General features: G+C 43.1%; 1 protein-coding gene across 1 annotated transcript in view; it reads left to right on the top strand.

Moving 5' to 3' along the window:
* Positions 1-11,997: 11,997 nt before the first annotated feature.
* EPDR1 (ependymin related 1) overlaps positions 11,998-16,519 on the top strand; it is a gene marked incomplete in the record, with an annotated part of 80,120 nt that continues 75,598 nt past the window's right edge. Inside the window, 1 exon segment of the mRNA XM_073630496.1 lies at positions 11,998-12,350. Within this exon segment, the coding sequence (XP_073486597.1) occupies positions 12,085-12,350 (266 nt within the window).

The raw sequence follows: 16,519 nt of genomic DNA, 5'->3' as shown, positions 1-16,519 counted from the left end.
AAATTTGGCTTTTACAGGGGTGAGATCACCCCATCTGATGAAAGCAAGATCAACACAGTTTGGACATACTAATGTCTGATATTGCCTTCAATTTATCAAAGTTGAACTTTGTAAGTTCCTGAGTTGTGTATTGTTTTATGTTTTTAAAAACATGCCTGTTTACCACAAAAAGGGTATTTCTATGTCCAAAAAAATGTATGTACCAAAACCAAATGGATATGTCAGATCCATTCTAGATCTCAAAGATCTAAACCGGTTTCTGAATATCCGCTCTTTTCGCATGGGGTCAATCCAATCAGTGGTCTCCATCCTACAAGGTGTCAATAGACATCAAGGATGCATACCTCCATGTGCCCATATTTCCCGCTCACCAGAAATATCTACATTTCGAGGTAGAAAATCTTCATTTTCAGTTTGTAACTCTGCCTTTTGGTCTAGCTACTGCACCTCAAGTATTTACAAAGGTCCTGGCCCCTCCTCTAGCCAGATTAAGGGCCCAAGGTATAACGATTATAGCTTACCTAGACAATCTTCTTTTATAGACCAGTCGGTAGCCCACTTAGACAAAAGTATGATCCACAGTCAACTACATGGAATACCTAGGTTGGATTCTCAACCTAGAGAAATCCTCCTTAAAAAACATTAAAGAGATTAGAATACTTGGGTCTGATCATTGATACAGCCCAGAAAAGGGTATTCTTGCCCCAGGTGAAGATCAGTGCCATAAAGGAACTGATTCAGGTGGTCAAGGCAAAGAAGAATCCTTCTATTTGACTTTGCATGAGGTTGTTGGGAAAGATGTGGCTTCATTCAAGGCCATTCCTTATGCTCAGTTTCATTCAAGGCTGCTGCAAAACAGTTTCTTATCGACTTGGAACAAGAGGTCCAAGCTCTAGATTTCCCAATGTCTCTGTCTCCGAGGGTGCGCCGGAGCCTCAGTTGGTGGTTGATAACCAAGAATCTGCAGAAGGGAAAATCCTTCCTACCAGTTACCTGGAAGTTGGTAACAACAGATGCCAGCCCTTCTGGTTGGGGAGCAGTCCTGGAGGAGGCGACTGTCCAAGAGAAATGGTCCAGATCAGAAATGACCTTGCCCATCAACATTCTACAGATCCGGGCCCATTCTACAGCGAGTTTGGCCCTGAGGGCCTGGACGTTCAGGTTACAGACAGTCCTGTCAGGATCCTATCCGACAATGCCACAGCAGTGGTCTATATCAATCACCAAGGGGGCACAAGAATTCATGCGGCCCAGAGAGAGGTGAATTATATCTTAACTTGGGCAGAAAACAATATACCTTGCCTATCAGTAGTCTTTATTCCAGGAATAGAAAATACTTGAGTTGCCAGCAGTTGTTCCCGGGAAAATGGTCCCTTCACCCTGATATCTTCCTGGCAATATGCCGAAGATGGGGGATCCCAGACGTAGATCTGTTTGCGTCCAGGTTCAACAAGAAAATAGACAACTTTGTGTCGAGAACAAGGCATCCGCTAGCATGCGGAACAGATGCCTTAGTGTTCCCGTGGAATCAGTTCTCACTGATTTATGCATTCCCTCCTATTCTGCTGCTTCCACAAATTCTTCGTAGGATCAAGCAGGAAGTGAAGTCAATGATTCTTGTGGCCCCGGCGTGGCCCAGAAGATCTTGTTATGCAGAGATCATAAGGATGGCGATAGGGGACCCATGGACCCTACCACCACATCCAGACCTTCTCTCGCAAGGTCCGGTATTCCATCCTACCTTACAAATGCTAAATTTAACGGTTTGGCTATTGGTCCCACATTCTGAAGGAGCGTGGGCTGTCAGGTCCAGTGGTATCTACCTTGATTAATGCAAGAAAGCTGGCCTCCAGAATCATATATTATAGGGTCTGGAAGGCATATGTCTCCTGGTGTGGATCCAGGGGTGGGCACCCCAGGAAGTATGTCATAGGTAGAATCCTTGACTTTCTGCAGATGGGGTTAGAAATGAAGCTGGCCTTGAGTACTATCAAGGTCTTGGCCTTATCGGTATTATTTCAACGACTACTTGCTTCACATTCTTTGGTTCAAAGCTTTATTCAGGGGGTAACACGGCTTAATCCTCTGAAGGTAGTGTTTCGTTTTCATCTAAACCAGGATATTGTTCTACCTTCATTTTTCCCAGAACCCTGTTTTACGGAAGAGAAATTACTACATTCTCTTGATGTGGTGAGAGCAGTTAAAGTTTACTTGAAGGCGACTGCTCAGATTCGAAAAACGGATGTTTTGTTTGTGTTGCCTGAAGGCCCTAGAAAAGGACAGGCAGCATCAAAATCTACTATTTCTAAATTGATTTGGCAAGTAATTGTTCAAGCTTATGTTTTGAAGAGGAGGATTCCACCCTCTCAAATCAAAGCGCACTCCACTAGGACTGTTAGTGCTTCGTGGGCAGTGCTTCACCAAGATTCAATGGCTCAAATCTGCACGGCCACAACTTGGTCTTCAGTCCATACATTTACCAGATTCTATCAGGTGGATGTAAAAAGGCATGAGGATATCACCTTTGGGCGTAGTGTGCTGCAGGCAGCAGTATAAGTCCTCTAGACTCATGATGCCCTAATTCTGTTGTGTCTCCCTCCCCTCAGTTGGCATTGCTCTGGGACATCCCACATAGTAACTACTATGGCTCTGTGTCCCGTGATGTACGATAAAGAAAATAGGATTTTTATAACAGCTTACCTCTAATATCCTTTTCTTGGAGTACATCACGGGACACAGAGGTCCCTCCCCTCTTCTAATACACGTATATTGCTTTGCTACAAAAACTGAGGTAATCCCAGTAGTAGTAGTAGGGGTTATATAGGGAGTGGACTTCCTGTCTTAGGGTGTGCCAGCGTCTATCACCTGAAGGTGGCATATAACCCACATAGTAACTACTATGGCTCTGTGTCCCTTGATGTACTCCAAGAAAAGGATTTTACAGGTAAGCTGTTATAAAAATCCTATTTTTTTACTTTCTGCTATAAAACATATCCAAAAAAATATGTAAAAAATCTAATTTCTTCATCAGTTTAGGCCAATTTTTATTCTGCTACATATTTTTGGTAAAACAAATCCCAATTAGCGTATATTGATTGGTTTGTGCAAAAGATATCGAGTCCACAAACTATGGGATAGATTTAGGGACTTTTTTTTCTACTAGTAATGGCAGCGATCAGCGATTTTTAGTGGGACTGCGACATTGCTGCACATGCCCCAGATCAGGGAGGGCAAACAACGTACAGGTACGCTGTTTCGTGCAGCCAGGCTGCCCTGCCGCAGTGTATGTGCGGTGGGCGGTCCGGAAGTAGTTAAAAAATTTGTTATCTCTTTTTTTTTTTTTCTAACCTCTCATTTTTCAGAGATAGGGGGATGGACACTTTATAGCTCAAAGTATGACATAATAGCTCAAAGTATGACACCCACACCCCTGCTATACCACAATTTTATGGACCATGAAGAATCAATACACAGAAAAGGATTGTTTAAATCAGCAAATGCTTTTTATACCATTATTTTTCTTTTATACTAACTCTATAACAAATGGAACAATTTAGTGTCTAGATGAAGGGTTTAACCACTTGCTGACTGGCTCACGCCGATATACGTCAGCAAAGTGGCACGGGTGCGCAAAGCGACGTACCCGTACGTCACTGCGTCATCAGCAGCTAGCAGCCGCGTGCGTGCCCACGGGTCTTGCAGACTCTATGTCCGCTGGTGGCCCGCGATTGTGGCACGGAGAGGCAGAACGGGGAGATGTAAACAAGGCATTTCCCTGTTCTGCCTAGCAACATGACAGGAATCTACTACTCCCAGTGATCGGGAGCAGTGATCTCTGTCACATTCCCCCTACAGTTAGAACACACTGAGGGAACACACTTAACCCCTTGATTGCCCCCTAGCGTTTAACCCCTTCCTTGCCGGTGACATTTACACAGTAATCAGTGCATTTTTATAGCACTGATCGCTGTATAAATGCCAAGGGTCCCAAAACAGTGTCAAAATTGTCCAATCTTCCTGCCGCAATGTTGCAGTCATGACAAAAATCACAGATTGCCGCCATTACTAATAAAAAAAATTATAATAAAAATGCCATAAATCTATTCCCTATTTTGTAGACGCTATAACTTTTGCGCAAACCAATCAATATACGCTTATTGCGATTTTTTTTACCAAAAATATGTAGAAGAATACATATTGGCCTAAATTGAGGTAGAAATTTGTTTTTTATATATATATTTTTGGGGATATTTATTATAGCAAAAAGTAAAAAATATTACTTTTTTTTCAAAATTGTCACTATTTTTTTTGTTTTTAGCGCAAAAAATAAAAACTGCAGAGGTGATCAAATACCACCAAAAGAAAGCTCTATTTTTGGTAAAAAAAGAACGTCAATTTAGTTTGGGTACAACAGCGCACGACCGCGCAATTGTCAGTTAAAGCGAAGCAGTGCTGTATCGCAAAAAAGGGCTTGGTCAGGAAGGGAGTAAATCCTTCTGGGGCTGAAGTGCTTAATGCAAAGTAAAACTTTATAATAGTTGAATAATACATTTTTATAGAAGAGTTTATATCTGTCTAAAAGGAAGGACAACTGAGGAGGAAAGAGGGACTTACAGTAATTGTCAAAAAAAGGACAATTCCTCTAAAGAGGAGCCAAGTTGGAACTGTGCATTTTGTTATGGTTATTTTACAGTATGTTTAAACTCATTGCATTCTAAAGTGTCCTTAAGACCAGTGGTCTCCAAACTGTGGCCCAGGGGCCAGATGCAGCCCTTTGCTTGCGTTTATGTGGCCCTTAGGCCTTGTGGTGCTATTTTATTCACTGACAACAATGAAGGGCTCAATACGTACCAGTGACATCAACGATGGAGCACAGTTCCTCCCAAGGACACAAACAATGGGGCCCAATAACACCAATTATGAGGCACAATTTCTCCCAATGACACCAACAATAAGACCCAATAACACCAATGATGGGGCACAATTCCTCTCAATAACACCAACAATGGGGCCCAATGACAAAAATGATGGGGCACAAATTTGTCGCAATAACACCAACGATGGGGCGCAATTCCTCCCTCTGACACCAATGATGGGGGATTGTTTATTCCCACTGATGCTGTAACATTTTGTAATCCCTATGGCTACAGTCAGCCCCCCCCCCCCCCCCAAGTCTGGAGGACAGTAAATTGGCCCTTCGTTTGGAAAGTTTGGAGACCCCTGCTTTAGACCATGAGTTTTCAGGGTGTTAACCTGGGTGTAAGTCGTGCAGTCCTGGACATTTTTTTATGCCTGGTTCTAATGTTTCTAGCAACACAACATGCTTTTTTGCAAAAAAACAATTAAAATACATTATTGCATATTTTAGATAGATATCTATTTTTACCTAAAGAAATGGGCGAAATATAACAATGTTATTTTTCTGACATTTTGCTGCAGAGCACTTGGGTTCTGCATAATGTAATTAGAAGGTGACTTTTCACATTTGTACATTTTGTATAGGCGGTGTGTTTCTCCAGTGATTATTAATTATAGTTGTAGCATTCACCCCCGGGCTGCTGAATATGACCCAGGTGTCCCTTGCTAGTACAGAGGCTGCCAGTCACAAGCACAGTTCCATGCACAGCAACAATTCAGGAATGGTCTAAGAAATGTCTTTTTAGAAATCATTGCTGAATACCTTGAACAGGATTGGGGTTAAGAAATCTGGATAATCAAAAAAATAGTACAAATAACAGGAGGGCAGATTCTCACTAATCTTTTCTAAGCAGCCTTTCCCAGGGGTTAACAGGGGATGGCAAGTATATCTAGGATTCTATAAGAGCAGTCCTGGTCCATATAGAGTCCTGTTTAAGGATGAGCCAAACACCCCCCCGGTTCGGTTCACACCAGAACTTGCGAACAGGCAAAAAATTTGGACAAATACACGAATACCGTTAAAGTCTTTGGGACATGAACATTAAAAATCAAAAGTGCTAATTTTAAAGGCTTATATGAAGGGTCTAGTATGGATTTTGAGGGGGACCCCATGCCTTTTTTTTTTTTTATTTGGCGCAGGTTTCCCCTTAATATCCATACCAGACTTTAAGGGCCTGGTATGAATTTTGGAGGGACCCCCACGCATTTTTTTTTTACATTTTTGGTTCGAGGTTCCCCTTAATATTCATACCAGACCCAAAGGGCCTGGTAATGGACTGGGGGGGAACCCATGCTGTTTTTTTCAATGAGTTTTATCTATATTGCCGAGACCTGACAATTCATTACAGCTGCGATCAGTTTTAAATTACTTTTTACCTTTAGAAATGTAATTTTGCTGTGGTACTGTTCTAAACATGGGAAAACTGCGCCACTTTACAGGCATACTATAGACACCCCCCCAGGCATGATATCTAAAGGAATATTTCATTTTTATTGTTTCACTTTAAGCATTATTAAAATCACTGCTTCTGAAAAAACAGACGTTTTTAAAACTTTTTTTTGCATTGATACATGTCCCCTGGGGCAGGACCCAGGTCCCCAAACACTTTTTATGACAATAACTTGCATATGAGCCTTTAAAACTAGCACTTTTGGTTTTTCATGTTAGTGACCCATAGACTTTAATGGGGTTCCGCAGCTTTCAAATTTATTATTTATTGTACTCGTTGATACAGGAAGGCTTGCGAACGGGACTGCCTCTTCTGCAAAGTTCCACCGAGGTGTCATCGTGGATGGTGAACATCATGTATACGTCTTTTCTATCCCTCCACTTCACAGCCAACACTTCCTCGTTCCTCAAGCTTGCCGATTCCCCCCTTTGAATGGTTGTGGTGACAAGACGCTGTGGGAAGCCCTTTCAGTTTTTCCTTGTTTTTCCTTGTTGTACCACAGGCCAAAGTTTTTTTAGGTACAGGTGGTGGAGAAGGGGCAAACTGGTGTAATAGTTGTCCATGTAAATATGATACCCTTTTGGAGGAGTGGAGAGAATGCCAACTCCCAAACTATTTTTCCACTTATTCCCATGTACGATGGACACTCAGGGGGCTGGATCTGGGAATCTTTGCCTTTGTACACGCGGAATGAGTGCACATAACCGGTGGTGCTTCCACAGAGCTTGTTGAACCTCAAGCTGTACCTCGCCCTCTTACTGGGGATATATTGCTTGATTCCCAGCCAGCCTGTGAAATGCACCAGGGATTCGTCCACAGATATGTTTTTGTCAGGGACATAAAGTTCGGCAAACTTCTTAAAAAAAAATAATAATTAGGGGGCGAATTTTATACAGTTTATCAAAGTTTTCAGGGGGGGCACTGTGAGTTGTCACTGAAATGCAGAAAGCGCATTATAATTTCGTATAGGGACCTGGACATGGCCGATGAAAAAATTGGCATATGGTGGATGGGTTTGGTCGACCAATACTTATGTATTTCATTTTTTTTGTAAGCCCCATGTTGAGCGTTAGGCCTAAAAACAATTTAAGCTCTACCACTGTTAGGGGTCTTCATTAAAAAGGGCGGGCATAGCTGGAGCTGGGGTTGGTTGTAATGAATTGTTGGGCAAAAAGGTTGGTTTGGTCCACGATGCCTTGAATTAATTTGTCAGGGAAAAATACATTTTAAAAATTCATTTGGGAAAAACCTGCAGTGTTGACCTGCACACCTGGCTGTGCTGTAAAAGGGGGGATCGTGGCTGACCCTGTGGTAGAAGGCAGCCACAATGGGTTTGCCAAGGCATCTGGAAGCTGGGTTTAGGCCCTAATTCTTTGGCGTGCACTTGTACTGGGCCTTTCCTCCTGGGGTCTAGCAGCGCTTGTACTGGGGCTCCCCTCCTGGGGTCTACCGCCGTTGGCACTGCTGGTAGCTGCCTGGTGTTCAGACCATCTTCTTTTTGGACGGACTGCTTCCTCCCCTGATTCGGATCATGATGTGCTGCCTTCGGGGGCTCATATTCCGAACCAGAATCGATATCAGAACTGAGCGGTGAGAGCTCCTCGTTGCTCTCATCGGTCAGACTGAGTATTTGGTATCCCTCTTCTGGGGTGTAAACCTTTCTGGACATAGTGGCTGTAGGTACTCTGGTGGCAGGTACTCTGGTGGCAGGTGGTGAGGTGGTGGGTATTCTGGTGAGGTGGCAGGTACTCTGGTGGCGGGGACTCTGGTGGCAGTTACTCTGGTGGCAGGTGGTGGGTACTCTGGTGGTGGGTACTCTGGTGGCAGGTACTCTGGTGGCAGGTACTCTGGTGGCAAGTGGTGAGGTGGCAGGTACTCTGGTGGCAGGTGGTGAGGTGGCGGGTACCCTGCTGGCGGGTACTCCGGTGGAGGGTACTCTTGTGGCAGGTACTCTGGTGGCAGGTACTCTGGTGACAGGTACTCTGGTGGCAGGTACTCTGGTCTGATGGCAGGTACTCTGGTGAGGTGGCAGGTACTCTGGTGGCAGGTACTCTGGTGAGGTGGCGGGTACTCTGGTGAGGTGGCAGGTACTCTGGTGGCGGGTACTCTGGTGGCAAGTGGTGAGGTGGCAGGTACTCTGGTGGCAGGTGGTGAGGTGGCGGGTACTCTGGTGGTGGGTACTCTGGTGGCAGGTACTCTGGTGGCAGGTACTCTGGTCTGGTGGCGGGTACTCTGGTGAGGTGGCAAGTACTCTGGTAGCAGGTACTCTGGTGAAGTGGTGAGTACTCTGGTTAGGTGGCGGGTACTCCTGATGGACAGGTACTCCTGATGGACAGGTACTAGATGACAGGTACTCCTGATGACAGGTACTAGATGACAGGTCCTCCTTATTTAGGGGCAATCTGGGCACAGTAGTTCATATATAGTAATGTAATATGTAACTCACTGTTAGCTGATCTCCTCCTCACACTGGATCGGTGTGTGAAGAGGAGAACCCAGCAACAGCAGTTACACACAGTGTTTGTTTACATTTAGTGACCGGCTGTCATTGGACACAGCCGGTCACTAGAGAGGCAATTTCATTGGCCTTTTACACTGATCAGGGCTGGGCTGTATCCAAGGGAAAAGCCTCAGCCCTGATCGCTGCTCTGCCCACCCCCGGGGGCGCACGGGCGCCGTGCACGCCGCTACAAGCAGCTCTGCCTAGTGACCAATGACAGCCGGTCACGCTGCTCTGGAAGCTCTGCTGCCCGCCGCTCCAGTACCCCCATCGGGGAATGGCTGTGTCCCGAGGAACACGTCAGATCCCTGATCACCACTCTGCGGGCCCCCGGGGGCCCGCAGTAGCGGCGGAAAGCTGAGGATGTCATATGATGCCCACCCAGGATGGGAGATCCCATCTGTGGGCGTCATTTGACTATGGCTGGGTATTGAAGTGGTTAAGGTATCCTTTTTTTATGTATATTTATGTTATATACTGTCGTGTCTTGGTATGATCCAGTCTGTGAACTTCTCCAGCAGGCTATCAATGCTTTAAAAAGCTTTATAGTAGTTGGACAGGATGGTCACAGCTTAAATCAACTGTCTTTGTGACCATAATCAATGACTTCTGCAAACTAGAGGAGATCCAATTCTAGTGTTCTCCTGTTCACCATTCAATTTTTTTCTTAGACTGTATTTAGTGTGGCTGGTGGCATTGTCATTTAAAACACACACAAGAATGATGCGTGAAAGTATCAATACTATCAAAATATGAGATATGTGAATAAACAATTACTATCTGCTACCTATTACTCATGTCATAAAATTGATATACTACAATTACCATTATTGTCATTATTTTAAAATTTCCATTAAGCAACACAATCAGTATCTGCATCATCCAAAGCCATCATTATCACTTTACCACCACTGTAGCTGCTCTGTTACCCAGCCACTTCTATTGCACCATCCTTACACATCCTGAACATTTCCTATAAAATACTTACTATAATTTTCCTTTCCTGATGGACTCCATGGCAGCATACCTTTGGGTAGCTCCACCCTCGCTCCTACCCCATAGGACCCCACTCCCATAAATTGTCAGGCTGAGCCAGAGGCCCTGTTCTGTAACTAGCCTACTCTTGACACTGGGATGGAACTCCTGCTGCCATGGAGTCCATCAGTATAAGTATTTGATAGGACATTTTCCGTTTTCTGGACAGACTTCATGGCAGCACATGTTTTGGACCTAACTAGCCCAAAAAAACAAGGGTGGGATGTCGAAAAAAGTAGGGTTTCATACATAGCACTTAGCCAACAGAAACCTTATGGATAGATATTAACAGTATTAAGAAGTTAGCTACACCACAAAATGAGCCAGGACAACCTTAATGGAAGACATGTTACCCCCTACAAATATTCTTGGTGCAATTTCACAGGGAGCCCACAAAGTCTACACACTCCTGGTTGAGTGCATTGTCACTGCTTTCGTAAGAATCAAACTTAAGCTCTATGAGCCTGTTGGCTAGCTGGAATGACCCATCCAGCCATTATTCTGGATGATATCTCTGTGCCACTAGTTCTACTAGAGAGAGTGACAAAGATGTCCTAAACGCTGAGCAAAGCTGTAGCTTCTGAGCATGCTCGAAGTATCCCAATAGCCATGGCATGGAACCAGTTATCCTTAGTGGTCCCGCATATGGGAGCAACAAATCTTTTGTTCTCATAGGATGCTGAAGCCACCTCAGATTGCAACAATGTATGAATATAAACACTACCTGTATTAGGCAGAATGCCAACAAGGATTCCTCATGGCCCAAGGCCCAGTTCCCAGGAAAACTCCTGACTGAGGAAAAAGAGAACCCTTAGGCTTCATGCACACTATAAGCTAAAAATATGCCAGAAAAACACTGGCTGAAAAACGCTCATCATAGCGTTTCAGTGCCAGCTTTTAGCAGCATTTTAGCAGCAGTTAGAACCATTCATAATTTTTTCTGCTGGAAAATCGCTCCCAAAAATGCAAAATAGGCAGAAAGTGATAGGTGTCCCGGGAGCTGCACATCAAGTCAAAGCCTGCTGTGTGACAGTGAATGGCAGTCTCAGCCTGGATCCCTGCCAGGCCATGCCCCCAATGTGTTTCACTCCGCCCTCAGAGCTCATGGGGTATGCCTACCTCTACTTCATTCCCTCACAACTGTGTTCAGTACCGGGAGCCAAATGAATTATTTAGTAATTTTGGTATGAAGGAGCATGTCTGAAGGAGCCATTTGGCCCAGTGCTATAAAGCCAGCCATACATGAGTCCAAAATTTCAGCAGGTACCAGACGGATTTCAATCCATGTATGGGCACCCTGGTTGTACACAAGTCGATCTATAGCCAGGAGCTATATATACTGTATATAGTGCTTGGAGCTATAGCCGGCAACACTAATCATTGTGTTCTGCCGGCAGGGAAGGCATCCCCTGCTCCCTGCCAGCAAAACTCAATAGAGCTACAGGAGGGATTCCCCCATCAACACTGACTGTGTTGATGGTGGAATTGAGCAATTTTCTTTCCTTTCACCTGTGGTGGAAGGAAAGAAAACTGCATAACCTGTGGCCTGCCTAACACAGATAGTTCACAATGCTGTGTAAGCTACATCTCCAGAAACTTTTCAGGCTAGGGAGGAGCTTGGGTCTGATTGGAACTAATGTTCATCTCAATCCAGAAGGAAGCTGTCAGTGTCGTGACAATCAGCTGTGGGAGGGGGGTTCCCCCCAGCTTCACGTGTACAAAGGACCATTGACCTAATATGGCTATGTGGCCATATTTGAAAAATATTATAATGAGCATCCCTGTACCTTTGTGTAGCTGCAGCTGATCCCCCACCAGTAGCTGACTGGCCCAGGACTAACAGCTCCCTTTGAAGCCAAGCTCACCTTTATTTCAGATGGCTGAGCAAAGCATTTAAGCTGATTAAAAGTGTGTCTGTACATGTTTTACATTTATTCTGCTCTAAGAAGCCCAATGTATGACTACATTGCTCCAGTAAGTGTGTGTAGGATATTGAAATATGACCTATAATTTCTTATAGTAATTGTGTATATAAATTACAATGAATGCTCTATGCTCCTCTATCTTGTGATCTGAGTGCATTACATCACTGCATTTACTGACTGCTCCTCCCTTTGCAGATAGTCAGCACAGAAGAGAGAAGGGAGGGGGAAGGGTAAACACTGCTGGCTGGAAACACAGATGATGGAGACAGGACAAGTGCAAGGTTTATGCTGCTTCATAATTGTAGGCCTTTTACTAATCACCGTGACCAGCTCCGTAAATGCTAGGTTTATATCATCATTGGATCCAGTGACCCCATGTGAAGCACCTTTGCAATGGGAAGGCAGGATAGTAGTGTACGACCACAACACTGGTACAAACACTAGGGCAAATGTCACTTATGATGCCAAACAACAGAGAATTCGGATTCTGGAAGACAGAAAAAGCCTAATACCCTGCAAGAGGTAGGTTTTATTAGAAATGTAGATGACAGTAGAGAACAGTCATATGAGGACAAATGTTTATAGATTGATTATCATCACAAGGCCTGTTGTGTCAGTTATGTTAAACTACTCATCTCTAATTTACTATCTTTTATTGTCTAATATTTATCTTTTCTAAATGTACTAATTTAGAACACATACATTTGGTGCTTACAATCCCTTTCCAAGAAAATCAGGGTCAATTGGTCCAGAACAAGCCATCATATATTTGTGAGTAATTGCAAAACCTAAATGGTTCTTGTTGACCATATTTTATTTTACACATTTCATAAAGGACCAGCCCAATATTATTACCAAAAACAAATAGAAAGTGTTAATTTCACTTAATGCCCTTCTTTTTTAATAGCATACAAAAATACAATTATAAGTTGACCCCACAGGCAATACATTAGTTATCTGCTATTTAAGGAAACCTGTACTGAATTTTTACGGTACATGATTTTCTGCCTGGCTGTCTTTAAAATTCAATGCTTTGAGAGCCACTGGCCTAGAACAAGCATACTGATCTGTAAAGACAGAACACCTAATGTGCGTAATTGTGTCAAGACAGTACTGAAGTCATTGGGTCAGCATGACATTCAGGGAATCAGTATTTTTAGAAGGGGAGGTCAGTAGTGGCAGCCTCCAAACTAGTTCTTCCTCAGTATAGTCTTTATACTGTATACAAAGGTATAATATACATGACATATAACTAATTTCTTTGTTTAAGACATGAGTTTGCAGTTCTACAGTATGTTGGGTGTTGTATCTCTCATTGAGTGCTGTAGGTGGGTTCTAAAACATCCTGACCACTAGCACGGGCACATCTGCCATTGGTGTATGGTGGTTGTAGCTACCTCTGAGGCCAAAAAGAGACACTAGGCTGCATATCATTCAGCACCAGTTGTCAATAAATAGGAGCCTTTGTAGTCTATTACTTCAGCACTACCCTCTTCTAAGAGGATGTCATCAAACATGTTCCTACTCACCAGGTATATAGTTGATCACATTTAAAGAAAAAATAATGCAGCATCATACAGAGAAGTATGTCAATGTCGTTATGAAGTGATGAAATCCATGGCTTTGGGAGCAAATCAGTTTTTTCTGTATTTCTGCCCAAGTTTTTAGTGGAGGAGGCAAGTAGGTCATCTAGGAAAGTAGGACTAAACCCCCAGCTCCTGCTCGGAGTAGAAGAAAAGGCTGCCACACACTGAATAGATCACAAGTGTCAACGTTTATTGTAAAAACTGTCCACAGACTGGGCAATGGCAGTCTCGCTCTAGGATTGCCCCTCTAACGCGCTTCACCAAATAAAGGTTTAATCATAGAGATTAGTCCTGATTGGATGAAATGTGTCAGAGGGGCGGTCTTAGGGTAGGGTCTGCCATTTCCATGTCTATGGACAGTTTCGACCGTAAACATGGACGATTATGATCTATCCAATGTGTGTCAGCCTTTCTTTTACTCCAACTTAGAAAGCACAGACGGCTCAGCTTGCTTCATGCACCTAGAGTTCAAGTGGTGCAGTAGCAGGGAGCAGTAGCTTTGAGCAGAGAATCCTCTTAATCTGATGTTACCCCAGCCCCTGCTAACATAATGTTCATTTGAGAATATATTAACAATGTATGAGTTTAACTTGCACTGTTGTTAAATTGGTGCTGTATTACAGTATCTAGTACTTTAGAATGTGTCTATAAAAATGCCTTCCACATTTGTACAGTTCTCGACTGTTTCCCATTTAGAGGGACTGTCCCTCTTTTGGAACCCAATTCCCCTCCTCTGGTTTTTCTCTTTCTGGTCTAATGTATAAAACACTATAAGAATGTACTACACTAAACCTTCCTTTAAATGACTGCATTGTTCATGATCATCACAACTGGTGTTGTGGCAATGGGTGTTTCATAGTGATGAGTGAACTAAGCAAATTTCTGCTTGTTGCATGTTTACCAAACCCAGCATGAAATCTGCAAACCCCAAACATAGAAGAGAACCCTTCTAAAGTCTATGGAAGGCAAGTTTTGTAATATTTTGTCTTGCCTTTATCAAGGCCAAGCAAGCATTTACCAATGAAAAAACCCAAAAACCTGCTTTTAAAATATTGTTCAGTGGGGAGAGGGCCTGTTAGTGTGGCTTAATGGCTAAGTTCACTTTTTTTTATTCCAGCTTCCCAAAGTATCAATATACCATGAATGTACCTTGTTGCAGAAAAGAAAAAGCATTCCTTATATTCTAGGACAGGACTTACCGCAGCCGCCAGTCTTCTATAGAAAACTACTCTATTGCCCTGTACACACGGTCGGACATTGATCGGACATTCCGACAACAAAATCCATGGATTTTTCCCAACGGATGTTGGCTCAAACTTGTTTTGCATACACACGGTCACACAAAGTTGTCGGAAAATCCGAACGTTCTGAACGCGGTGACGTAAAACACGTACGCCGGGACTATAAACGGGGCAGTAGCCAATAGCTTTCATCTCTTAATTTATTCTGAGCATGCGTGGCACTTTGTGCGTTGGGTTTGTGTACACACGATCGGAATTTCCGACAATGGATTTTGTTGTCAGAAAATTTTATAGCAAGCTCTCAAACTTTGTGTGTCCGAAATTCCGATGGAAAATGTGTACTGGAGCCCACACACGGTCGGAATTTCCGACAACAAGGTCCTATCACACATTTTCTGTCGGAAAATCTGACCGTGTGTACAGGGCATATTACTTCCTGCTACTCGCCCTTTGGGCCTAGGAAAACTGTTAAGATTCAGGAAGTAATTCAACAGCTGACCTCATTAACACACAAAGAACACACAGAAACTCCGCGCTTAGGACTGGAGAAAAGAGATAAAGGTATGCAACCTCCCCTAATAGACCCACGGGGGGGGGCTAATGTGTATAAATAGATAAAGTATGGGGTGAATGACGCTCCTATTTGGGGGTATGTAAACTGTATGTGCAACAGCAGTGCTAGCAGAACCACTGTGAGGATGTGCTCATAAATTAAAATAAATTAAATTAAAGCAGCCCCCTGTAAACATATACCTGTGTAAACACTAATCAATCAGTGCAAATTTCTATTAAAACACACAGTAAAATAAAAATATAAGTGATACGTCAAACCATCAATTATAAATAGAACATAACACCCGCATGTATACTGGGGTAATCGACGGTGCTGAGCATATGTGCAATACGTGCCACAAAAAAGTGTTGATGCAATAAAAAAGTGAAAGAGCCCTCAATGCTCCAAAAAATTATTTTTTTTAAAAAGGAAATGTTTTTATATATATTTGTGTGTCAGAAAAGTTCCAAACAGTCTGGTGACTCTTGTGCTCTGTGAGCACGTCACTTCTGGTTACAGAGCCAGGGAGCTTGGAACGCAGCTGGACCGCACGCTGCGAGACGGCTCTTCCTGGATATCATTTACACACATGGTGTAGTGTTGGTTTTAGCTTTATTCCTTATGGGAAGTACTTGTTTTAAATAAAGCATTTTTAATTAACATACTACACTATGGAGTGGTATCTATTCTTATGAGGACTGATCTCTGGTGATCACCTTCTTGGATGTAGTGGCGGAGGCTGTGGTACACAAATGACTGATCCGGATGTCCTGGGGTAGCGGTAACAAGGGAAACAAGAGCCATTGCTACAGCGACTACAGGAAACCATCTGTGAAGACTGCCTATGATATCCCATATTGCCTGTCACCCCTGCAGGGGTATAAGGAGCCGGTGAGTGGGGAGCCATAGGGGGAGCACAGAAGTCACCGATCTTTCTCGGAGCACAAGAGTCACCAGACTGTTTGGAACTTTTATGACACACAAATATATATAAAAACATTTCCTTTTTAAAAAAAATTATTTTTTGGAGCATTGAGGGCTTTTTCACTTTTTTATTGCATCAACACTTTTTTGTGGCACGTATTGCACATATGCTCAGCACCGTTGATTACCCCAGTATACATGCGGGTGTTAATCTCTATTTATAATTGATGGTTTGACGTATCACTTATATTTCTATTTTATTGTGTGTTTTAATAGAAATTTGCACTGATTGATTAGTGTTTACACAGGTATACAGTATGTTTACAGGGGGCTACTTTAATTTAATTTATTTTAATTTATGAGCACTATATATATATATATATATAT

Source organism: Aquarana catesbeiana, linkage group LG05 (genome assembly GCF_042186555.1).
Source record: "Aquarana catesbeiana isolate 2022-GZ linkage group LG05, ASM4218655v1, whole genome shotgun sequence".
In the NCBI taxonomy this organism is placed as follows: Eukaryota; Metazoa; Chordata; class Amphibia; order Anura; family Ranidae; genus Aquarana; species Aquarana catesbeiana.
This window is presented reverse-complemented; position numbering and strand designations above follow the sequence as displayed.